The following is a 25,256-nucleotide window of genomic DNA, read 5'->3' on the forward strand; positions in this document are numbered from 1 at the left end:
AGCAATGGTCTAAATGTCCTGACACCATGCCAGGGCCAGCACTGAGCACTTTTGAGTGAATAATCACCTAGAATGGTCATAACAGCTCTGAAACCATCCTCCTCCTCATTTTAGGGGCGAGGAAGGTGAGGTTTAAAGAATTTATCTGATTTTTTTCAAGATTTTATTTATTTATTTGAGAGGGAGAGCATGAGAGAGAGCAAGAGCACAAGTGAGGGGAGGGGTAGAGGGAGAAGCAGACTCTCCGCCAAGCAGGGAGCCCGATGCGGGACTCCATCTCAGGATCCTGAGATCATGACCTGAGCTGAAGGCAGATGCTTAACCAACTGAGCCACCAGGGCACCCAAGAAGTGAAGTGACTTGCACAAGGTCACAGAGAACAGAGTGAGAGGGACAGATTGAGCCCAGAACCCAGGCAGTTCAACTGTGGAGACCACTCTGCTCTGGCTCCCTCTTCCCTGGCTCATTGGATGCCAGGTTCTCTCTTGCCTTGGGGTCACAGCCTATGCTGCTCCTGGAATGCTCTGTCCTCTCCCCTTTACCCAGCTAATTCTTGTTCATCTTTCAGGTTTGCATCTGGACATCCCTTTCTTTCGGGAGATGAAAGATGTCTCCCTTTCTTGTCTCCCCCTGCAAGCCCAGGTGTCTCCTCAGTCTCCCCACATTCCTGAGTTTCTCCCATCAGAGAAACTATCACACAAGGTTGTAATTAAGTATCTGCTTCCTCTGAGCTCCCTGGGGCCACCATGTATCTTGCCCACCACTGCCTACCCGTGGGGTGGGCAGAGGCTGGCACACAGATATATTAGCTGTCGAATGAATGAAGGAATGTGACCTTGCTGATAATTATATTTAAAAACAGCTCTTTGCAGTGGCGCCTGGGTGGCGCAGTTAAGCGTCTGCGTTCAGCTCAGGTCATAATCTGGGGGTCCCACGATCGAGTCTCACGTCTGGCTCCCTGCTCAACAGGGAATCTACTTCTCCCTCTCCCTTTGCCCCTCCTTCTGCTCCTTCTCTCTCTTCCTCTCTCTCTCAAATAAATAAAATCTTAAAAAAAAAAAAAACACCCAAACACCAACCAAACAAAAAGAGCTCTTTGCAGTTATGAAAGGACTTGCCACAGTTTTCTCCAAGCCTCACCAAAGCCTTGTGACTTGGACAAGGTAGGAATTCCACACCCACTTACAGAGGGGGAAACAGCGTGAACTCCAGAGAGCTTAAGTGGTTGAACTTGATTCCAGCTCAAGTCAGCCCTGTTCAAACCCAGTGTTTCGTTCGAGGCACCGTTGGGCGGTCGGAACGTAATCACTTGACTTCAACTCTCAGGGAGACAAGGACTGGTAGCGGAAGTTTGCAAACAGCTCCAAAAGAAAGTGGGGAGTGCCAAGTTTGGTTTAAAAAGATGCTGTGGGAAGTCAGAGGCAGTGGCATTTGAAAATGGGCCCTTGAAGGGCGGGCAGAATTTGTGTGTGGACGGGGAGGAGCAGAGAAGCCGAAGAGGTCTCAGACCGATCGCAGGTCCCTCCCAGAAAGACCCTTAGAGACTTCATAGCTCCGCCTCAGCCTCTTTAAGGGTGGCCCCGCCCCACTCAGCCACGGGAGTCAATCGAATCCCGACGGCCAATAGTAGGGGAGAAGAGAGCACTTCCGCGCCTCAACCGCACTTAGGGGGCGGTGCAGGGGCCGAGGGAGGTGAGGCCGGGCTGGTCACGTGATCCGGCCCATTGGCCAGAGACCGGAGCGGCGAAGAAGGCTTCGGCGACATTCATTGGGCAAAGGAGGGTTGGCCCTGCGTGAGGCCACGCCCCCCCGCGGTGGCCGCTAGGTTGGTTGCGCGGGCGCCGGGGAAGGAGACGCTGCCCTTCCGCAGCGATGGGATCGTGGGTGAGTGGCGCCTCGGGATGAGCCCGTGCGGTGGGCGACGCGGCAGGGCCCGGGACTGAGGCTTGCAGCGTGGGGGAGCTGGGTCTGAGCAAGGAACTGGGTGGGAGCGCAGGTGTCCAGGCTCAGACGGACTAGAAGGGCCCGGGTTGGAATAAACAGGTACCCGGGCCGTGGGCGGCGCGAGAGGTGGAATGGAAGGTACCAGGTCAGTGAGGAAATGTTCGGGCCTGGAACGTTGCAGGGTCGCAGGTTCCCGAACCTGGGCTAGGAAAGTACCCGAGACGGAGGGAGCAGGTGTGCGGGCCGTGGGTGGCGCCAATGGGCACCTGGACGACCCTCAAGGATAGTCCAGGGGTCGGGCAAGAGAAAAGGGGGCCTGAACCGGGGCTGCGCAGGGAGACGACCGAGATGGGATGAGCAGATTCTGAAGAAGGGGATATCGCCGAGGTCCAGTGCGGGAGTGCCCAGTACCCAGCTTGGTCAGACTTGTAAGGCGTCTAGGGTGGAATGGACAGAGACTGGGCAGAGGGTGCTTCAGAGGAGTGCCCGGGCCCGGGACATGCTGGGGTCAGGGAGGAAAGACGGGCTGCCCAGGCCAGAGTCATGAATAGGATTGCTCAGGGCACGGGAGGAGGTGCCCCTGTGGAAAGTGTGGACATCCAGGCTGAGGGTGTTGTAAATGCCACAGCAGGGCGGAATGAGGAGCTTCTTGCCCAAGGTTACAGGGTAACTTGCCCAGCTGGGAATGGCGTTGGAAGTGTGCACAGGGTGGAAAACGTTGCTACAGGCTGTCATTGTGGAGAAGAGGAGGCTTCTCCCCGGGTTGTGTCAGTGGGGGTAGAACAGGGCACCGTCGAGCTGAGCCGGGATCCGAGCCTGGAGTGAAGCGGACTTGGGGGCCAGTGTTGTCACCTTGCACTTGGCACTCTTCCTCTCAACTGGAGCAGCAGAGGCTGCTCTTGACTGTCCTGCAGGCAAGTAACCGGCCTCCCAGCCCCGTCTCGAGCCTGGAACACGTGTTCAGGCTCTTTGCTGTAGCTCCCTGTGGGCTTCTTACCTGGGCCCAGAAGTCCTTCAGGCGTGGCAAGGAGGGAGACGTGGCGGCTGTAGCAGGCGCCTCAGGGGAAACACCGTAGCTTCAGGATCCCTTGCAGCGGAGGTCACATCCCAGTTTGGTCAGTTAGCGAGGTCAGTCAGCTTACCTCTCATGGCCTCAGTTTCCCCATCTGTCTCTAAGTCACTAGACTCCCAGCCAGAGTCTGTTCCAAGCCTGGCCAATAATATAAGTGCTGGGGAAATAGTGGCTGCTGATTCTCTGGGATTCTGAGGCCTGGGCCAGGTTTGGGGGGATGAAGGGGCTGGCTTATGATACGAACCTGGACCCTGACCACTGGAGGTCACAGCTCAGTTCACAGCCTCCGGGCAGGATGTCTCCTATCTTGACAGCATGACTGTCTCCTTGGCCCTAGACTGGCTGTTCCCCGGCACGGCCCCCTCATGCACGCAGCCCGGCGCTAGGCTGCACTGGTGGGATGTAGTGGGTAGGATGTCCATCCTTCCCACTCACTGGGGATAAGCTGTTTCTTGTGCTGCTCCAGTGACTTTGGCCGCCGTCCCAGGTTGATAGGGTCTGTCCTGGCTTGTGTATTCCTTCCGCTTGAGGTCCCAGGAGACCTTGAAGGCATCCTTGGTCTTTGCGGTGGCAACGTTGGGGAGTGCTCTGCAGGACCTTAGGGACTGGGCAGCGTGGACTCAAGCCACTTACTGACCTTGGAATGGGGCAGCGGGGCACCCTGAGGGTCTCGAAGGCCCCAGGGGAAAGTTGCCCTTGTAGTTTGTGGTTCTGCTGGGGCTGGCCACTTCCTGCTGCATGTCAGATAGAGCGAAACGGTTGCATTGAGCACAGAGTCTGAAGTCCAGTGGGCCTTGGTCCAAGTCCCGATGTTACCTCGTACTAGCTGCATGACGGCGGACTCCTCCTGACTTCACCTCTCCGAGTCTCACTTTCCTCTTTGGAAGCTGGCAGAGATGGGGTGCGGGGCTAGATAGCATCCCCTTCACAGAACTGTAACGATCCCGGGAAATAGCATATGTAAGGAACCCAGTGCAGAACACCCACGTAGAGTGTAGTGGCTTTCGTGTTTGAGCGGACACTCTGCTGCTTTCATAATACAGCCCACAGGAAATAAAAACATTCTTGGCTTTGTGGGAGACAGAAACCACGGAACGATTCTCAGTCAGGGGCCTGACCCTTTCGTGGCTTGAGCTTTTCGTATAGCCAGCGGACCACGGGTTTTAAAAAGCTTGTGCAAGTGTGTTGTAAGGCCCCAGGTTGGAGGGTGAGCTGTCCATCTCCCAGGCCTTGGGCCTGTTCTTGGGCCAACATACCAGAGATGCTGTCTTCTGCTCCTAGGGCTCAGGGTGGGCAGAGGGTGTGTGGGCCCTAGAAGTTCCATTTGGCTGCCTTCCTGCTGGTGGTTCCACAAGGCAGGGGCCTGGTTCTAGGCCTGGTGTTCCGAAGGTAGGCTTTGCTCCCACCTCACCCCCCAGGGCACTCTTATGGGCTTTTCGCTGTGCTCACAGGAGCAAATCCTTGTGTCTGACTTGGTCGTCTGTCTCCCAGCTCTGTGGAAGGACCCTCTGGTATGTGCGTCCCTGTCTTTCCGAGGCGTGGATGGTGCCTGGGACCCAGCCAGCGGCCAGTTGAAGACATTTTCCTTGGCAGCTCTTAGACCCGAGGGTGCTGGTCCTGCCATGGCGTTCCGGAGGACTGAGGGCATGTCCATGATGCAGGCACTAGCCATGACGGTGGCCGAGATCCCTGTGTTCCTGTACACGACCTTTGGGCAGGTAAAGGTTGGGGTGGGTTGTGGTCCTGCCTTTACCCCTCCGACCTCTGAAACGCTGAGCCACTCATCCCAGGGTCCCTGGCATTTGGGAAAGCTCATCCCTCATTATTGCCCTGAATTTCTGGGGTCTCTCTCCTCTTTGAGGAGAACAGGAAGGACTACGTGAGGCATCTAGGACCCCAAGCCTGGTCTTCACCCTAGGACTGTGTGAACTCTTGGGCTCAGTTTTTCAGTCTATCAAAGGGGTCAGTAATGCCCTCCCTGCCAACCTCAGATGTTTGTGGCTGACCAGGTCCTTCGACACTTCTAAAGCCCTGCCACATGGGGTGCGGCCCTAGCCGAGGGGCTCCCAGTTTAGCAGGCAGAGCGCGAGGAGCAGGGAATTGTACAGATGGGGCAGTTAGGTGGAGTGAATGTTATCGACTGCAGGGAGTCGTTAAGAAATGGGGTCAGGAGGCCCAGGTTTGATTTCTGACTCCCCATCATCTTGAGTACGCGTCTTAACCTGAGCGAGCCTCATAGTCTCACCTGGGAAATGACAGGCGTTCATTCAGCCAGGTGGCGCGGGTAAAATCCTAGTGCCGTGCCTGGCATAGTGGGGCTCAGTCACAGCAGCTGTCAGAATCATGACCGATGGAGTTAGGGACACCTACTAGAGCCCAGATGTGATCTCTTTGGCATTGTCATTTTGCTGTCCCCAATCCCCCTCTTTACGTCTCCGCGGTCCACATTTCAGAGGTGCTGGCTAGGTCCCTCCTGGGGGGGGTGGCTCTCCATCATTCCTGGTCAGCAAATAGCCCCTGAGTGCCTGAGGTCTCCTGTGTCCCTTGGGTGCTCCCCAGCACAACTCTGCCCCCCTCAGAGCTCTGCCAGGGAGATGTAGCCCAGCTGCCTGCCTCTTTTCCTGCAGTCTGCCTTCTCCCAGCTGCGGTTGACACCAGGCCTGCGGAAGGTCCTTTTTGCCACAGCCCTGGGGACGGTGGCCCTGGCCTTGGCCGCCCATCAGCTGAAGAGGCGACGGCGGAGGAAGAAGCAGGTTGGCCCCGAGATGGGAGGCGCACATCTGGGCACGGTGCCCCTCCCCATCCTCATGGCCAGGAAGGTCCCGTCAGTGAAGAAAGGTAGGTGTGAGGTGCTGGGGGAGGGTTCGACCTGGAGTTAAGTCCCAGCTGCACCCCTGGTCACTGTCGGATCTCGGGCTAGTGATGTCCTGTCTCCAAGCTGAGTTCCCCTCCTCCGGGAAGCGGGGATGGCGGTAGACACTGCCCTGAGTCGTCACCAAGTCAAGGATTTGGTGGGTGATGGGGCCGGAGGCACATGTCCTGTCGGCAGCGGTAGTTCTCAGTATCTGAGGACCCCTTGGGAACACCTGCGTCCAAAGGGGGCTGGCGGGACACAGCTCCCCTGCCCAGGGAGGGAAGTCCCCTGGCTTAGGAGCAAGAAGGGCCTTGTGGTTCCTGAACCAGATGGCATTCTCCCCATCCCCCCTCCTTTTTTTTAAAGTTAAGTTCAGCCTTTTGAGCAAACAGTTCTTTATGCAGTTCAGTGTAGCATCCGTAGTGCTGTTTACACCACATCGAGAACTGTACCGCCGTGCTCGCGGTCCCTCCACGTCCTGCGTAGTCAGCCCCTCTCACCTCCCCCGCAGCCCCTGGTTGCCTTTGAGCCATTTTGTGTCTGCTGGGGTGGCTTTCATTTTTTTTTTTTTTTTAAGATTTTATTTATTTATTCGACAGAGATAGAGACAGCCAGCGAGAGAGGGAACACAAGCAGGGGGAGTAGGAGAGGAAGAAGCAGGCTCCCAGCGGAGGAGCCTGATGTGGGGCTCGATCCCATAACGCTGGGATCACGCCCTGAGCCGAAGGCAGACGCCCAACCGCTGTGCCACCCAGGCGCCCCAAGGGAGAAGCAGACTCCCTGCTGAGCAGGGAGCTGGATGCAGGACTTGATCCCAGGACCCCAGGATCATGACCTGAGCTGAAGGCAGACACTTAACTGACTGAGCCACCCAGGTGCCTCTGGGGTGGCTTTCAAAACCCTTATGGACCCTGCTCATTTTGTAACCCAGCAACCCAGTGTTCGCCATGACTGAATATCACATGGATCCCTTCCTGAGGCAGGAAGTCCTCATAGGCTCACATCTTGGGAGAAATCTGGTTTAAGAAGCAAAAAATCCCCCTGGGGGTGCCTGGCTAGCTCAGTCGGTAGAGTGTGCGACTCTTGATCTCAGGGTCATGAGTTCAAGCCCCACGTTGGGCATGGAGCCTACTTTAAAAAAAAAAAAAAAAAGAAGAAGGAGGAGGAGGAGGAAAAATCCCCTTATATGAAAATGAATTTTAATTGGGAATTATCATTGCAAAAGGGAAGTTTTCTCTTTACAACTAGAAAAAGAAGTTTTAAGACTAGTCTAGAACAGGACCTGAGAAGTGCTGAGGTAGCTGGGTTTCTGTGTTCACAGGCCCCTGGGATACCTGGAGTTGCTCCCATGCCTACCCCGTCCCACCACCCCCACCTCTAGTGTTACCTTCTTTTCCCTTCCCTGCTTTTCTCACTTAAAAAAAAAGTTTTGTGTGTATTTAAAAAAATTCTTCTCGGGGTGCCTGGGTGGCATAGCGGTTAAGCGTCTGCCTTCGGCTCAGGGCGTGATCCCAGCGTTATGGGATCGAGCCCCACATCAGGCTCCTCCGCTGGGAGCCTGCTTCTTCCTCTCCCACTCCCCCTGCTTGTGTTCCCTCTCTCACTGGCTGTCTCTATCTCTGTCGAATAAATAAATTAAAAAAAAAAATTCTTCTCAAATTCTTTTTGGAAGGAGGAGAATTCCAAATCAGTTAGCAACACAGGGGAGACTGAGGGAGAAGTAGGAGGAGAAGTCGCCAGACCTCATTCTCCAGTTTATCTGGCAGGTCCTGGGCCTTCTGGGCCGGGCCCTGTGCCGGGCGACAGGGATACACGCCGGTGAGCCGGACGACAGGCAGAGGCGTCGCACTGTGCCGAGTGCATGTGCTTGGGCGCTCTGCCTGACTTAGGGGGGGGGGCAGGACGAGCTCCCAGATGAGGAGGGGGAGGGTCGTCTGGAGGTGGGAACAGCCTGTGCAAAGGCCGGACTCGAAGGCTGCGTGACCTGCGTGACCGTTGCACTCCTGTTCCTCATAGGCTACTCCAGCCGGAGGATGCAGAGCCCCAGTAGCAAGAGCAACGACACTCTGAGTGGCATCTCGTCCATCGAGCCCAGCAAGCACTCAGGCTCCTCCCACAGCCTGGCTTCGGTAAACAGCCGGGGGAGGGCACCGGGGCGCTGGGCTCAGGCCCTGCTACCGAGGAGGCTCTAGTCTCTGCCCTCGGGGAGCGGACAGCCTGGAAGGAGACAGAAGAGATTTCCTTCGGTCTCTCCTCCGTCCACACAGGCTTTCCGAGCTTGTCGCCGGTCACTTACCGAGTGAGGGCCGGGCTTCGGTGAGAGAGCTGGAGAGGGGCAGAACAGAGGTGGGCGGTCCCGCGTGGGGAAGACACTCGTCTATGAAAGTTCATTCATTCGTGCATCAGACACAGAGCGGGCGTCTGCTTTGTGCCAGGCACTCTGCTGGAGATAAAGAGATAAATGAGACAAAGAGAAGCATATTTTCTCCTGGGGAGTGGCTTTGGCCTCATTCGCTCATCTAGTGACCCGTTGGTGCAGTGAGCTCTGAGCCCGGCTCTGGTCTGGGAACCCAGGGGTGAGCAAGAGACGGCGCTTGCCCTGGAGGAGCCCACATTCCGGCAGGGCGAGAAGTGGTGGGAGCTCCCTCGGTCTTCCTAGTCCCCCCACCCCACCCCCCTAGTCGCAGAGCGCCAGAGCAGGGAACAGGCCGGGACGGCTTCTGTAGGAGGCTGGGCTGGCCGTTGGCTTCTTTCCTCCTGCTTCTGTAGTTTCTGTGAAGTGCCGTCCAGTGCTTAGAGTTGGTGGGACCAGGCCCTGCTGAGGGCTTGGCCGTGTGCCGGGGGCCCGCTTCAGGGATGGTCTTCGGAGAGGGCGTGTGACAGAGGACCAGGCTGTGGGAGGGGCTCGGGTCCTACAAAGGGTCTGGGAGGGCCTTACCCCTTGCCCTTGGGTCCTTGTGCTACTTGGTGCCCAGATGGTAGCAGTGAACTCATCCAGCCCCACGGCTGCGTGCTCAGGACCATGGGATGCCAGAGGGTTGGAAGAGTCCGTGACCACCAGTGACGGCAACGCAGAGAGTCTCTACATGCAAGGTACTGGCCAGCCGGCCAGCTGTGGGCCTCTCCTGGGGTGGAGGTGGGGGAAGAATGGCCCAGGCTGGGCTCAGGACCCCTTCCCAGGTGCTGGTTTGCAACCCCACTCCCAACCCCAGAACCGTGATTCGGTGGTCTGCAGCCATTTGTGGATAGGGCACAGTCTCCAGGAACACATCTGGTCTGAATGGAGGCTGTAAACTGACCCGCGTGGAAAAGTGACTAGGAGCCGGCTCATGCAGTCTGCCCGTTCTTATGCTTTCATGTCCTTCTGCCTCCTTGCTTTTCTGACCCCGTCTTGAGTGTGGGGCCTGGCCGCTCTCCTCTGCCGAGGTCAGACTCTCCCTTGTCTTCCCACCCGTGCGCAGGCATGGAGCTGTTCGAGGAGGCTCTTCAGAAGTGGGAGCAGGCGCTGAGCGTGGGGCAGAGAGGGGACAGCAGCAGCACCCCGACACCAGGGGACAGCCTGCGGAACCCTGAGACTGCTTCGGAGGTACTGTTGGAGGTAGGTGGTCCTCTCCTGCGGCTCTCTTAGCTCCCAGCCGTGGAGAAGCTGGAGGTGGGGCAGGGAGGCAGCCAGCCTTTGGGAGACAGAGTAGCACCCCGCCTTCTGCCGGGCGGTCCCTCGTGCTCCTGGATGGGAGCTTCCCCTTCCACCAGGGTGTCCGTCCACCCAAGGAAAATCCACACGTAAGGTGCTTAGCACACACCTGATGTTTGGTAATCACTCAGTAGTCCAGGGTGAGGATTACACCCCAGGCCCAAGTAGGTGAGGAAAAGGTGGATTTTATGAAGGATTGTTGGGGAACAGCCTGCCTTCAGCTAAGTGGATCCCACAGCCTTTGTCTTGTCTTGTCTTTAGACACTTTTTTGGCAGTATCAGTATTTATTTCCACATCAGAAAAGAGAAAATAAAAAAGCTAACATAAAAAATGTTTGTGTCCAGGATGGACGTTTACTGACGCATCATCTTGTTAACAGTGAGAAACCAGAAAAAGCTGGAAACGATCTGCATGCCCGTCGGTAGGGGTCTGGAGCACAGTGTGAGGGAAACCTGTATAGGCTGATAGGCTGCTGTCTCGCAGTACGTCATTAAGTGGAAAAAAGCAAGGTGTGGAATGTGCATAGTAGGACCCGTGTGTGTACGTGTTCGGAAGGACATCTATTCGTGCGTATGTGTGCGGATGGGGAACTGCTGGTGTGTATGTGAGCTTTTACTTTCCTCTGGACACATAACTGGGGAAGCTTAACAGTGATCTGTGAGGATCGGGTTGAAAGGGAAAGGTGGAAAAAGGTTTTGATGGTACTTACTGTTTGGCCTTCTTAATTTCGAGCTAAGCTTATGGGCAGGGCTTATATAGGTGGTAGGGTGGTGGACTGTTTCTATTTTAGTCTTTATGCTTTTATATATTAAAAAAAAAAAAAAAAGCCCTATGAGCTCCTGTCCTCTGCTGGAGCGAGGACAAAGTTGGGGCTCTTCGGGGAGCATTCTGACAGTATCTGGGGAGTCTGTCAAGGTCAACTTCGGGGGTCAAAAAGGGAGGTTAACCCAGGGAATTGGTTGCACAGGTGAGGGGTGTGTCCAGAGCGTAGGAGCCACAGAACCTAGAACCATGGTGGGGGCTTATTGGCAGGCGTCCCCCCAGCTTGGGTAGGGTGGGGCAGTGATACGGTGTGAGGCAGGACTGGGAGGGGTTTGTCTCCCCCTTGCCCCGTCCCATGCTTTCTCCACCTGTGCATCTGTGGGCCATGAGCCAGTTGGCAGGGGAGCCTGGGAAACAGTTTGCGGCACCAGGATGAGGACATGCCTGGCACAGCTGGTAACAAGTGGACGGTCTGGTGCTGTTTCCCCCAGCTGGGGGCTTTAGCTCAGAGCACACCACACAAGCAGGAGCACGGTAGCTACAGACAGAGGACATCGGAGAAATGCCCGGTGGGGAGACAGAGCCTCCGGTGCCCAAGGGCACACCTACATCAGGTCACCGCTGTCTGTGGGCAGACAGCAGACACCTGCAGGAGGATTCTAGATCATGGAAGGAAGGGAGCCAACTGTTTCCAAAGTGGTATCGATTGCTAATACTACATCTTAAAATTCTAGAACTTTCATTGTTCTTATCGTGAAAGCAATGAAGTGTTCCTCACAGGATAGTGAGAACCACAGAAATAGAAAAGAGTCAGGGAGGAAAGCCCCCAGTCTTTGATCTTTGATTGGGCAGCTCATGTCGTGTGATGCGGGCAAAGGCCCTCAGCCTCCCTGAGCACTGGGGCCCTTGGCGGGACGCCACTGCCAGCCCTGGGATCCTGGTGCAAAGTAGGTGCTCAGTAAATGATCTCTGTTGTCAGTATCATTGATGCCTACAACCCTTCATCCAGACACAACTGCTTGGTATCCTTCCAGGCATTTTTCTATCCTAAGAAAATTTTTTAACAGGTTTATCGGAGGATTACTCATATACCATAAAATTCATTTCAGTTCAGTTCTGAATTGTACAATTCATTGGCTTTTCGTGTATTCGGAGTTGTGTGTTCATCACCACAATTAATTTTAGAACATTTTCATCTCCTGTTCCCACGGAGTCCCATATACTCCGTCAGACACAGCCCCAGCCCTAGGCAACCCCTCATCTGCTTTTCACCTCTATAGATTGGCCTGTTCTGGACATTTCTATAAATGGACTCATGATCAGTGGCCGTTTATGACTGGCCCCTTTCCTATAGCATAATGTTTTCAAGGTTCATTCTCATAACTTGGATCACTACCTCATTTCTGTTAATCGCTGAGTAATATTCTGTTGTATGGCCGGACTGCATTTTATTTACCCATTCATCCATTGATGGACATCTGGGTTGTTTTTACTTTGTGGCTCTTATGAGTCATGCTGCCATGATCATTTTGTGTGCAAGTTTTTGTGTGGACACTGTTTTTAACTCCCTCGGGTGTACAGCTGGGAGCGGAATTGCTGGGTCCTATGGTAACGTTACGTTTGACATTTGGAAGAACCATCAGACGGTTTTGCAGCTGCACCGTTTTACATTCCCACCAGCCGTGTAGGAAGGTTCCGGTGTCTCCACATCCTTGCCAGCACTTGTTTTCGTCCGTCTTTTTGGTTCTAGCCATCCCAGTAGGTGTGAAATGGTTCTCTCACTGTAGTTTTGATTTGCATTTCCCTGGGCTAGCAGTGTGGAGCTTCTTTTCACGTGCTTGTTGGCCATTTGTAGGTCTTCTTGGGAGAAGTGTCTGTTCAGATCCTTTATTTTTGGTTTGGCTGTTTATCTTTTTTTAATGATTCGGCAATTTTATAAATTACTCAGTGCTCATCACGACAAGTGCCCTCTTCATCCCCTTTATCTGTTTCACCCATCCCCCCACTCCGCTCCCCCCTCTGGCGCCCACCAGTTTGGTCTCTATATTGAAGACTCTGGTTTTTTTGTTTGTCTCTTTTTCTGTTTGTTCGTTTGTTTTGTTTCTTAAATTCCACAAATGAGTGAAATCGTAGGGGATTTGTCTCTCTGGCTTATTTCACTTAGCAATATACTCTCTAGGTACATCCATGTTGTTGCAAATGGCAAGATTTCGTTCTTTTTTATGGCTAAATACTATTCCATTGTGTATCTAGATACCACTTCTTCTTTATCCATTCATCTGTGGATGGATACTTTCATTTACAATAGCCAAGACACGGAAGCAACCCCAGTGTGTTTCCACAGGCAAGTGGTTATGTGTTTTTATTATTGAATTGTAAGGGCTCTTTATATATTCTAGATAAAAGTCCCTTATCAAAGGTGGGATCTGCAGATATTTTCTCCCATTCTGTGGATCGTCTTTTCACTTTCTCGATGGCGTCCTCTGAAGCACAAAAAAATTTTTTTTAATCTTTTGTATTTCTTTAAAATTTTTTTTTTATTTTAAGTAGGCTCCGCAGCCAACGTGGAGCACGAACTCATAATCCCGCGATCAAGAGTCACACGCTCCTCCGACTGAGCCAGCCGGGTGCCCCTGCAGCGCAAACGTTTTTAATTTCAATGAGTCCAGTGTATCTTTTCTCTTTTGTCATTTGTGCTTTGGGTGTGACGTCCAAGAAACTGGTCCCTAACCCGAGGCCACGTCACCGAGAAAGAGCGGGCAGACCTCTGCCAAAGCTACAGGGCTGTGCCGGCCGTGCTGTGTGGGGTCGGGTCCTATCAGCCACTTTGGCAAAGCGGACATTGGGTCCTGGGGTTCCATGGGCTCCGCTGGGGCTCTAGCTGAGTGAGCTGGGCCACTTGCCTCCTTGGGTTTTCTCTGTGAATCGGGGTCACAGCCATATCTGCCTTCAAGGGTGCCGCAAGGCCGAACAGCGGGGTGCCTGGGCCAGAGCGAGCCCTTGGTGAAAGAGCTATTTCCATCCTTGCCGTCCTCCTCCGAGCGCTTCCAGCTCCGTCCCCCGTGGCTCGGGCCTGAGCTGGCCCTCGGCCCGTCCCTGGGGTCGGGTTGCATACAGGTGCGGGATCTGGCAGCCTTGGTGGAAAACAGAGTTTTCCTACCTGTGTCTCGCCCCTTGGCCGAGAAGCTCGTGGGGTGAAAGGTGCAGTGCTTGCTTATTTCCACATACCAGCCTGGAGGCCAAGGGCAGGAGGAGCTCACTGAACCGTAGGCCGTTGTGTCTTCCGTGCAATACTTTCCCAAGTACACGGTTTATAGTAATGGTGGAATATGAACCCAGCTTTTTCTGGGAATCTGACTGCCCTGTTACTATAATGATGTTATCATCATCATACGTGATATCTTATATGTGTGTGTGTGTATATATATATATATAAGATATGTTATGTGTATTATGTTATACTTTATATTTTATATATATGTTATATATTATATTCTAATGATTATTATAGTAGCCAGTACTTACTGGTATCACCACAGCCCAGCCTTGTATGAAGGGCTTTGCATACCTTCTCTCCTTCATATTTTCCCTAAAATCCTAGGAAGTAGGTACTCTCATCTCAGTTGATAGGTAAGGAAACAGAGGCTTAGAATGAGGAAATAATTTATTTGTCAGCATTGTTCAGTACAAAGCCATAGAGCTCATTTAAAATTTCTTAGAGGCCACACTAAAAAGCAAAAAAGAAACTGGTAAAATCAATTTTAATAATACATTTTATTATTTGTTTGTTTATTTCAAGTAGGTGGGCCTTGAACGCATGACCCCAAGATCAAGACCTGAGCTCAGATCAGGAGTCGGACGCTTAACCGACTGAGCCACCCAGACGTCCCTTAGTAATACATTTTATGTCCTCTAGTGTATGGGGCATATTATCGTATCAGCGTGTGATCAACATGGAGCATCACTGAGATATTTATTTGTTTAAAGATTTTATTTATTTGAGAGAGACAGAGATAGAGAGAGCATGAGCAGGAGAGGGAGAAGCAGGCTTCCCGCTGAGTAGGGAGCCTGACATGGGGCTTGATCCCAGGACCCCAAGATCATGACCTGAGGTGAAGGCAGACGCTTTTTTTTTTATTTTTTAAGATTGTATTTATTTATTTATTTGACAGAGAGAGAGACAGCCAGCGAGAGAGGGAACATAAGCAGGGGGAGTGGGAGAGGAAGAAGCAGGCTCCCGGCAGAAGGACCTGACATGGGGCTCGATTCCAGACGCCGGGATCACACCCTGAGCCGAAGGCAGACGCTTAACGACTGGGCCACCCAGGCGCCCCTCATTTTATTTTTAAATATTTGTTTATTTGAGAGAGAACGCGCACACTCACAATGGGGGAGGGGCAGACGGAGGGAAAACTCAAGCAGACTCCCCGCTGAGCACAGAGCCTGCCGTGAGGCTCGATCCCAGGACCCTGAGATCATGACCTGAGCCAAAACCAAGAGTCAGATGCTTAACTGACTGTGCCACCCAGGCGCCCCTGAGATATTTTAGAGTATTTTTGTTGGTTTGCGGTTTCTGGGTCCTAAGTATTTGAAATGCGGCATGTGTTTATACTTAGGGCACCCCTGCATTGGGACAGACCCCATTTCAGCTGCTCATTCGCTGTATGTGGCTGGTGGCTCCTGTACTGGGGAGCTCAGGTCCAGACATGGGCCCTTGCTGCTGGGCCCCCGAGCCTGCTCCCTTTTCTCCCCCCATCATTGGTGGTGGGGGGACCATGGGCCTGGGGGGTGTGGAGGGCCCGGGCTGATGTTTATTGTTTTAATTGCAGCCCGAGTCACAGCGAAGGGAGTTTGCAGAGAAGCTGGAGTCCCTGCTGCACCGGGCTTACCACCTGCAGGAGGAGTTTGGGTCCACCTTCCCGGCCGACAGCGTGCTGCTGGACCTTGGTGAGCTGGCCTGGTTGCAGGCTGGGGGGGGGATGGGGCGGGGGAGGGGCATTAGCAGGGTGGAGGTGGGAGGTGGTGAGAGAACTGGGGTGTGGCTCCCTCAGAATCCTCAGAGCCTTGGGACCTCCTTCGATCAGTGCCTTATACGTAGATGGGGAAATAGGCCTTAAGGGACAGAGGAGAGTTCTTTTTGTTTTGTTTTTGTTTTTTAAGATTTTATTTTATTTTGTTTTTTTAAAGATTTTATTTATTTATTTGAGAGAGAGAGAGAGAGAGAGCACAGAGGGGGAGGGTGAGGGAGAAACAGACTCCCTGCCCAGTGAAGAACCTGACGCGGGGCTCGATCCCAGGACCCTGAGATCATGACCTGAGCCGAAGGCAGACACTTAACCAACTGAGCCACCCAAGCGCCCCTAAGATTTTATCTTTAAGTCACCGCTACACCCACCATGGGGCTCGAACTCACAGCCCTGAGATCAGGAGTCACGTGCTGTGCTGACTGAGCCGGCCCGATGCCCCAGAGGTGTTCTTTTATATGTAGTAGGCAGGAGCAGGGCTTGACGAGGACCCGGGAGTCGCTGGCCACTGTGCCTTGGCCCAGCCCCTTGGGAGCAGACCTTCAGGCGTGTGTGTCCACATCTCCCCTGACGGGTCCTGGGCCTTTGGTTTGAGCCCTCTTCTGTGGGATGCCCTCTTCATAAGGGATGGCTCCTGGAGCTTAGTCGGAAACAGGTCTTGCTGTTGCCCACCCTGCCGAGGTCAAGGTCCGTGACGTCAGGGAGCGAGAATGAAGCTGTTCAGCCGGACAGCCAGTGTTGTCCTGGTGTCCCCAGTGTGCCAGACCCCGTGCAGTGAGTGGACCGCAGGACCCTTCTCTGGGTGCTGTCAGCCCTGAGGGGCGGCATCAGACTCCTGTGTCCGGCTCCCCGGCTCTGCCAGTGGTGACACAGGCCTGGCAAGGGCCAGCTGCAGCGATAGACCCTCTCACGGCCTCTCCCCGAGTGGCTTTGCCTGAAGAGGAATCCTGGCCTCCTCTGGCCTCCCCATGTGGCAGAGGAGGCTGGTGGGGCCTTTAAGGACATGGCCTCTGCTTATCTGTTCGACGCACCCTTCCTAGGTGCCCTGAAGGTCCAGACTCCCACGGCCCTTGAGCGGGTGAGGCTAGAAACACCGTCAGTGGCCCGTGCGTTCCCTTGAGCTGTTTGTCATGAGTGGCTAGGTTTCAGTTTGTCGGGGGGGAGTCAGCTTGCCCAGGGCCACCCAGTACGGCAGAGCCTGCCCACGCAGAGTTCAGGGGCCATCGGGCCTCGGGGGGCAGCTGTGTGGCCTTGGGCGGGCGCCCTTGGCAGCCCCATTCCACACCTAGCTATGCCCACCTCCAAGGAGGCTGTAGCGTCGAAAGAAGCCATTCCTTTGAGGTGGTGAGCCCAGAATCTTCGTGCGTACGTGTTTAGTACACAGGCGCTGTGCGGTGAGCCAGCCCAGAATCGGTGTTGGTCGCTTTGCCTGCGTGCATTCCAAGCCCAGTGATTTCGGCCTCTCAGCTCAGCCCTTTTCTTCCTGCTCTTCCCAGAGAGGACCCTCATGCTGCCCCTGACCGAGGGCTCCCTGCGTCTCCGGGGGGACGATGAGGACAGCCTGACCTCCGAGGATTCCTTCTTCTCTGCTACCGAGGTGATGGGGGGCGGGGTCGAGGGGCAGAGAGGGAGGGCGGGGTGGAGTGAAGCCCGGGCCCCTGTGGGATTCTCACCATGAGCACTGGGTCATGGGAAAGTGAAGGCATTTCCTCTGACAGGAGCAGAATTTGGCAGTCCCCAAGTGCCGCTCCCCAGGGACCCCGTGCGCTTGCGGGGGACAGGGAGGCGTGAGAAGCCAGGAGTCCTGGGTCCTGTGGGTGAGGGTCGGGTGTTCAACCCCGTGGCTCCAGCGCACGCAAACCTGTCCCTTCTTAGACTGCACGCCCATCGCTTGGCGTCAGTCTCCTGCCATGGCCACCTGTGTCAGGCCCGGCCGCCTGCCTGACGTGAGAAGATGTGGGCACCTGTCCAGTAGATCCCTCTGGGTCTGGCCCCTGGCAGAGATGGGGATGCTGAGGGCCAAGCTGGACTCAGATCAAGGCCTCTTGCCTGTTGGGTCAGTGTTCCCTCTGGCACCCCCTCTGAGAGGTTGGCCTTAGGGCGTCCCCTGGGCGGGCACCCTCACCCCCTGGGATGCTGCGGACACAGGCGGTAACACTACCTTCCCCCTCCTGGGCCTCCTCCCCCAGCTCTTCGAGTCCCTGCAGGCGGGAGATGACCTGATCCCACTCTCCAGGCCGGCCGCGGCTTATGAGGAGGCCCTGCAACTGGTGAAGGAGGGGAAAGTGCCCTGCCGGACCCTCAGGCGAGCTGTGGGGAAGGAGGCGGGGAGCAGGGGCAGGTGGGGTGGGCCCTGTCTCCGCTCGGAGGCCGGAGAGGCCAGCAGTGCTTGGTGAGGACCGCAGGGCTCTGGCGGTGGCTCCTGCCCCAGCCGCGAAGGGTCTAGAAAGGCCTGGAGTTCTAAGACAGGCAGGCCTACAACTAACAGCTGCAAATTAATATAATTAATTAGTTAAATAACAATTGTTTCTGCTTATTCTAAGTTATCAGAGGGATCTAACCACAGAAACACAGTGGGCTCTCTTCCAAAGCCCTGTGTCCTGAAGTCATCTGTCTCAGTGGTGGCCCTGAAGCCGGGCGCCGGAGACGGACAGACCCAATTCCTTCCAGGTTCTGCCGCTTCAGAGCCTGGGGCCCTGGCCGAGTTGCGCAACCCCCCCCTCAGCCTCAGCTTCCCCGTCTGTGGCATAGTTAGGGTTTCTGATTCATCTTAAATTAATTTTGCTGTTTGATATGATGCTTCGAACTTGGCTTTTGGCCATGACTCTGGATTTGAGTAGGGGTGTTCAAAGTTCACTGACTGAAAGTGGTCGAGAGTCCTGGTTACCGACATGGATGAGGGGAGGCAGACCGGGGTGCCTGCAGGTGCCCCAGAACGGATGGCAGCTCCCCGCCCTGGTGTCCTGGCAGCTGGGAGCAGGGGGGTCATTCCAGTCGTCTGCCAGTTGGGGCCTGAAGGAGGCCGAGGTCAGCCCGACTCCCAGACCTGGCAGCTGCACTCCGTGACTCTGAGTACAGCACTGCCTCAGCATCCAGTCAGCCTCTTCCCTTCAGCCTGGGGAGCACTGAGGCCTAGAAGAGGGCAGGCACTTGCCCAAGGTCTCACTGCCGGGCTGCGGTAGGGCCACTCGGGACTCCAGCCCGACCCCAGAGGGCATCGCTGGGCAGGTCCCGGGGGCGGTGACTGACTGTGCTTCTCCTCAGGACTGAGCTCCTGGGCTGCTACAGTGACCAGGACTTTCTGGCCAAGCTGCACTGTGTGCGGCAAGCCTTCGAGGTGGGTGTCGGGGGTGCCTGGAGAGGACGGAGCCGGGGCTGGGGACAGTCGGGCAGTCTGCCAGGCCTGCTCCCACACCGGGCTCCTCTGGGCGGATGGGTCACCTGCCCACTCCGTTATACTGTCCTCTCCGCCAGCTCGCTCCCCTCCCTTCTCATTCCTTAGGGTCTTCTGGAAGACAAGAGCAACCAGCTTTTCTTCGGGGAGGTTGGCCGGCAGATGGTGACGGGCCTGATGACCAAAGCCGAGAAGGTAGCTTTTTTCAGGTCTTCTTCCCACCTTGCCTTTTTTAATTTTAATTTTTGTAACTTTTATTTGGTTTTGTTTAAAAAAAAAAAAAAAGCCCAGGATGCCTGCGTGGTTCAGTAAGTTAAGTGTCCGTCTGTTGCTTTTGGCTCAGGTCATGATCCCTGGGTCATGGGATTGAACCCTCGATCGGGCTTCCTCTCCTTCTGCCCCTCCCCACCCCACGCACAGTGGTGCCCTCTCTCTCTCCCTCTCTCAAATGAATAAATAAATCTTAAAGAAAAACAAAAACCCCAATCTGAAATCAAGCTGAGGAACTTTGACTTCATCCTGAAGGCTCTGAGGGAGCTGGAAAAGGCGTAAGGGGCGTTTCCTGTGCTGATTCTGAAAAATATGGTTCTGTATTGCTTTTTATTTCTGATGGTACCATCACCCAGTTTTTTTTTTTTTTTTTTAAGATTTTATTTATTATTCGACAGAGATAGAGACAGCCAGTGAGAGAGGGAACACAAGCAGGGGGAGTGGGAGAGGAAGAAGCAGGCTCCCAGCGGAAGAGCCTGATGTGGGGCTCGATCCCATAACGCCGGGATCACGCCCTGAGCCGAAGGCAGACGCCTAACCGCTGTGCCACCCAGGCGCCCCTCACCCAGTTTTATACAATTCAGTGACTCCAAAATGCAAACCTCAGAAGGTCCTTCTGAACCCCACCTGCCAGAGGGAGCCATTGCCACAGTTGGCTCTGCTTCTCCTGCCCAGTTTCACAGACTAACCCTTGAACATGGTTATTTAATTTCCGAAGTTCCCTACGGACTGTTCGGTTGTGTAAGAGTTTATCTGTACATCGGTCCGCATTAGCGGACGCACTCGCTTTTATCGATTGCGTCGTCCTCCCTCGGGCAGCCTGGCTGTGGTTCATCGAGTCCTGCGGTGGAGGGCCGTTTGGGTTGTGTCTGATTTCCGCTGTGACACTGCTGTTATAATCCGCCTGTTGCAGACCTCTTTAGGGACCTGTAGTTTTCCGTGGGCAAAGCTCAGAGGTGACGGTACCCTGTCTCGGGGACTTCTGGGTTCTGCCAGTCTGCTCTCAGAAGTGCCTGAACAGCCACAGTCCCTGCCACAGGTGTCATCGTGTGTGTCCTTCCATGACACCGAACGCACAGTGTCGGTAATTGGATGTTAGTAACCCTTTTAATCTGTGTTATCCATTCTTTCGTGTTTCTTTGATTATTAATAAGGCTGCATGAATTTTCATGTTTGTTGGCCACTTGTTGGGGCAAAGCCCTTGAAAACGCCTCTCCCGAGTCCTTTTCACCTCACCCATCCAACTAGTGGTTCTAAAACGCACCTCTGGGGGCACCCAGCTGGCTCCGTCAGAGGAGCGCGAGCCTCTTGATTTCGGGGTCATGAGTTCCAGCCCCATGTTGGAGGTAGCGATGACTTAAATAAATGAACTTTTAAAAAGAAATAAATGAAAAAAAGAACACACCTCTGACCTCATTACCCAACTGCCTGAAATGTTCTCTCACTCCCACTGCCCTTGAGGTCAAAGACCAGACTTTGTTCTGTAGCCAGCTGCCACACACACTTCACCCTGTCCAGATGAAGGGCTCAGGCTTTATTTATTTATTTTTAAAATACTTTATTTATTTGAGAGAGAGAGAACGAGCAGGGGAGGAGGGGTAGAGGTACAGGCAGGCTCCCCACTGAGCAGGACCCTGAGCCAAAGTCAGATGCTTACGTGCCAGAGCCCCCCAGGCGCCCCGAAGCGCTCAGGCTGTCAGTGTGTACTTGTACCGGACTTTCTCCTGTTCTGGGCCTTTGCCTGTGCTGGTCCCTCCGCGCCTGGCACCCTCGTGCTCAGTGCTGTTGTCCTTAACTACCTTATTGTAAAATACACACACGGGAGTATAAAAGCAAATCTTCGGATTTAACGAATGAAAAGGTTGAACCCCTGTGTACCCAGCACCGAGGCCAGGAAGTGGAACTTCCACCAGTGTCTAGAAGCTCCCCGGTCCCCCTTCCCCCCCCCTTTCCTTGGTTCCCTGTCTTTCAAGTCGCTGCTAGCCATCTGTGTCCCCAGGAGGCCTGCGCCAAGAGCCCGTGGGTCCGGCCTGCCAGCACGGCCCCGTGCCCCGGCGTCCTGTCTGCAGGTTGCTCTCTCTCACTACTCGCTGAGCTCCCTGAGGGCCGGGACCGCAGCGTCCCCTGCATTGGTATGTGCCCAGCCCAGGGCCTGGCACGGGGCAGGTGATCCCTAAGTGTTTGTAATCATTGTCCCAGCAGCTGCTGTTCAGCCAGCAGCGAGCCCGGCGCTTCATTCATGTTTCTTTACCTCCAGTAGCTCATTTGGTCCTGACCACAGTCTCCACTCAGTGGATACGGAACCCGAGCCTGGGGAGGGTCAGGGGCTTGCCCGGTCCCTGAGCAAGGGAAGGGCAGAGTTGGCATTTGAACCCAGGTTGGCCTGACTTCAGCTGTGCCATTGGCCTGTTCTCTGTGGCCTCCCAAGACAGGGTGGGAACGAGCAAGTGAAGGGAGGGCAGGTGACGCTAAAGCGGGTCCCGGGCGCTCCGCCGACAGCCCGTTCGCTGTGGCTGCTCCCTGACGGGCCTGGAGGTGCGCTGTCCTCGCTCTGCGTCCTCGCTCTGCGTCCATCCCTGTGGGACGTGGGTTTTGTGAATGGCTGGGTGGCAGCTCTGGAGAGTGGAGCCTGCACTCAGCCTTGGGACCGGGGCAGGGACGGATGCTGTCAGACTGTAGTAGGCAGGCGGAGCTGGGAAGGGCCCCTCCCGGGAGGGTGCTTGTTCTGGGGGCGGCACCTAGGCTCTGAACTTGCGGGATCAGCCCCTGTTGTCGCTGCATGTCCGTGGGCCGGACCTGCGCCCTCTCCAAGCCTCGTCTCCTCACGCATGTGTGGGCATGTCCCGGGACCTTGGGAGACGGTGTCAGACATGCTTGGCCGCCAGCCCTCCTGCATCATCCTCCTTGACATGTGAAGAAACTGAGGCTCAGGGATTAAGGCATGGTCTGGGGTCACCCTAGCAAATTCTCTTTACAGCTTAAAAGAGTTATTTTTTTTTTCATGATTACAAAAATATTCATGCTCATTTTAGCAAAGCCCCGCAGACACATAAAAGCAACATGAAAACTTGTCCCCGACTCCACTGTGTTCACATTTGGGTGAACACTTGTCTGGCGGCCCCTCCCCCCAGGGTTCTGTGTAAGTGGCATCAACTGGCCTGTGCTCGTCTCTGTCAGCTCCACCCTGCCGGCTCTTGGGCACATCACTGATCTCCCAGAGCCTTAGTATGCCTAGCTGTAAAGTGGGTGTACTAGGGGATCGTCCCTCTTAGTACCGCGTGAATTAGATGCGTTGATCCACATGAGAACAGACCCCGCCCCCCCCAGCTTCATCCGCATGCGCACATCGTGTCACGAGCCCCAGCTCCACCTACGGCCCCCGAGAGCGCAGGATCTGTCCTGTGTGCCGAGAGCAGCAGGCAGGTCTTAGAGACTATTGGTCGTTTAGGTCCAGGCACTGGGCTGACGGTGTCCCGTGCATGAGCTCACGGACTCCCCCAGAATAGGCCCAGGAGTGTGGACTGTAGCTTCTCCCATTTCACCAGTGACACCCAGGGGCATGGAGAGCTTGATCCTCGGCTGCTTGACTCGGCCTCCTGTGCTCAACGCATCTTTGCAAAGTGAGCTCATGCTGGCCTGTGTGTGCATCTCCTGGGAAGCGTTTGGTGCTCAGTTGTGAGTTGGTCTGAGACGTTGTGGGGTGTGCTGTCGTTGGATCTGTCCCGGACGTGCCCTGCCCTCTGAGAGGCACGTCGTGGTGGGCAGAGGACACGTCTTGCCCGGTTTTCTCCATGGCCGCTGCTCAGGGATCAACCTCAGCCCTGCCTTGGCTGTCCAGCCACGGGCCTGTTCCTGTGGGTCTCGTCCCAGTGAGTCTTGGAGCCTCTCTCATGACCAGAACAGGCTGTGCTTCTCCCCACAGAGCCCCAAAGGCTTCCTGGAGAGCTACGAGGAGATGATGGGCTATGCCCTGCGGCCCGAGACCTGGGCCACCACGCGGCTGGAGCTAGAGGGCCGTGGGGTGAGTTGGTTTATGCCGAGTCCCAGTGCCGTGGGGTCCCTAGTACCCGAGATTCTCGAGCAGGGAGGGGGTGCCTGTGCAGAGCTCTGCCTTGATTTTGAGGCCTGAGATGGGCCTATCGCTAGTGCCAGGCCTCAGTTCCTGCCCTGCCACGGGCCCAGGCTGTCGGGGAAACAGCCCCAGCTGCACCCCACTGCGGTCTGGAGATGGGCCTACTCACCCATGTGTTCCCACCCAGGCCCCCATGCACCCGCACCTCTCTGGACTGTCTTCCCATCTGGACAATGGCCCTGCAGCCTTCAGTGCATCCCTGCCCTCTCACAGGTGGTGTGTATGAGCTTCTTCGATATTGTGCTGGACTTCATCCTCATGGACGCCTTCGAGGACCTGGAGAACCCCCCGTCCTCGGTGCTCGCCGTCCTGAGGAACCGCTGGCTGTCAGACAGCTTCAAGGAGACGGTGGGTGGCTGCCCTCCGCACACTCATGTCACCCCACACTTTGGCCCAGACTCTGCTTTCCTCCGTCCCTGGCTTTGGGTACCAGGCCTGGGCCCCCCACCCGTCAGGCAGCAGTCACCCCCCTGGGCAGGTTCCCCTCCCCCGCATGATGTGCGGCTCCGGAACCCGGGCAGACCAGGTGTCTGCTGTGGAGCCGCTTCCCAGGGGACCCCGTTGTTCTCTGTGCCCGTTTAGAACCCGCATGGTGGGCATTTTCCTTCTGCATTGTGGTCTCCGTTAATTCTACTCAGTTTTAATGCATCTTATTAAGTTAAAACAGAGGAAAAAGAAAGGAACAGCAGAAGTGGAGTGCAGGGCCCTGTGGGGCAGGCATGACCTGGGGCTGGTCTTCCCGAAGTTTGCAGGCCATGACTGTGGACCCCCACAACCTCTGAATGAGGTGGGGATGGTGGGTCATGGCCACTTTACAGAAAAGGAAACTGAGGCCTGGAGAAGTTCAGCGGCTAGTCCAGGGGCCTGCCCCTGGAAGGGTTAAGATCAAGGTTCAGGTTTAGGTGTGGCTGGTTCCTCACCGAGGGGAGGGAAGCAGCAGAGCTCAGGCACCAGGCCACACCTTCCTGCTTGGGGTGGGGGGAGCGGGGGACAGAGAGAGGCTGTGGGCCCTGCCCCTCATTCTGAAACCTCGGTGGGGTCCCATCTTTGGTTTAGGCCCTGGCCACTGCTTGCTGGTCAGTCTTGAAAGCCAAGAGGAGACTGCTGATGGTGAGTGACCCCCTTGGGCCCGGGGTGTGGTACCCACCTCAGCTGACCAATCGGCATGCGCCAGCCGTTGGTCTGGGGGCAGGGTGGGATGGGGTGGGGGGGGTGGGCAGAGGAATTGGGCCGGTGCAGGGAGGTCTTGCTGAGCCCCCAGGCCCTGCCGTAGCTCTTGGCACCTGTCCTGCTGTTATCTCTCCCTTGACCAGGAGGACCTCAAAGGCACATGGAGGTCTGCTTTATCTCTTCCCCAGGACCCTGCACAGCACGGGCCATTGGGAAGCCTTGAAGGACCCAGAGGGGAGGGGGCATCCTGGAGGGAGGAAGGGCTGGTGCACAGGGGTGGTGGCTGGCTTGGTGGAGGCATCTGGTGGGGGCAGGGGAAGCAGGCGGAGCAGCCTCCCTCCCCCCACCAGGCTGCTGCTGTTATCTGCGCTCCCAGGCAGCGACTGGCTGCTCTGTCTGAGCTGCGATCCATTGCTCCCCTCTGCCAGCCAGGCTCTGCTGCCCGGCTGATACCAGCTGCCACTGCCAAGTCCTCTGGGCGCTTTCTGTGCTGAGCACCCCCCGCCCCCTCCTCGTGCAGGCCTCACAGCAGCCTCGAGGTTACCCCCATTCTGCAGGGTCACTCAGCAAGCACTCGACTGAGCCAGGCCTCCCTCCAAAGCCCAGCTCTTCCCCCAGGGCCCTGCCGCCTCCCCCTGCCGGCGTCCCAGCTCTCAGCTCCGCCACCTTTGCAGGTGCCCGATGGCTTCATCTCCCATTTCTACTCCGTATCGGAGCACGTTAGCCCCGTCCTAGCCTTCGGCTTCCTCGGACCCAAGCCCCAGCTCTCAGAAGTCTGTGCTTTCTTCAAGGTAAGCAGAGTGCGCAGCCGACCTGGGCTGTTCCCGGAGCAGGGGTGCGCAGGAAGCACTGGGGGGCGGAGCCTGGGGGCGGGGCGGGGCTCCGGTAGGCGGGGCGGGGCTTTGGGTGGTCTGGAGGGCGTCCGTGGGGGGGGGGGGG

At 55.7% G+C, this 25,256-nt stretch overlaps 1 protein-coding gene across 2 annotated transcripts in view; it reads left to right on the plus strand.

The window, feature by feature from the left end:
• The first annotated feature begins 1,762 nt into the window (after positions 1 to 1,762).
• MIGA2 (mitoguardin 2) overlaps positions 1,763 to 25,256 on the plus strand; it is a 26,567-nt gene continuing 3,073 nt past the window's right edge. Inside the window, exons 1-15 of one of the 2 annotated variants that reach the window (XM_040632039.1) lie at positions 1,763 to 1,884; positions 4,508 to 4,734; positions 5,644 to 5,854; positions 7,887 to 7,999; positions 8,846 to 8,963; positions 9,332 to 9,468; positions 15,157 to 15,274; positions 16,848 to 16,948; positions 17,541 to 17,656; positions 18,616 to 18,688; positions 18,854 to 18,940; positions 22,938 to 23,036; positions 23,361 to 23,495; positions 24,204 to 24,257; positions 24,992 to 25,108. In XM_040632039.1, coding sequence (XP_040487973.1) covers positions 4,639 to 4,734; positions 5,644 to 5,854; positions 7,887 to 7,999; positions 8,846 to 8,963; positions 9,332 to 9,468; positions 15,157 to 15,274; positions 16,848 to 16,948; positions 17,541 to 17,656; positions 18,616 to 18,688; positions 18,854 to 18,940; positions 22,938 to 23,036; positions 23,361 to 23,495; positions 24,204 to 24,257; positions 24,992 to 25,108 — 1,575 coding nt within the window. In that variant the 5' untranslated portion in view covers positions 1,763 to 1,884; positions 4,508 to 4,638. Of the gene's footprint in view, positions 1,885 to 4,507; positions 4,735 to 5,643; positions 5,855 to 7,886; positions 8,000 to 8,845; positions 8,964 to 9,331; positions 9,469 to 15,156; positions 15,275 to 16,847; positions 16,949 to 17,540; positions 17,657 to 18,615; positions 18,689 to 18,853; positions 18,941 to 22,918; positions 23,037 to 23,360; positions 23,496 to 24,203; positions 24,258 to 24,991; positions 25,109 to 25,256 lie in introns of those variants that run through there. The other variant, XM_040632038.1, reaches the window with a different exon arrangement.

This window comes from Ursus maritimus, unplaced genomic scaffold (genome assembly GCF_017311325.1).
Source record: "Ursus maritimus isolate PB19 unplaced genomic scaffold, ASM1731132v1 scaffold_17, whole genome shotgun sequence".
NCBI lineage: Eukaryota > Metazoa > Chordata > Mammalia > Carnivora > Ursidae > Ursus > Ursus maritimus.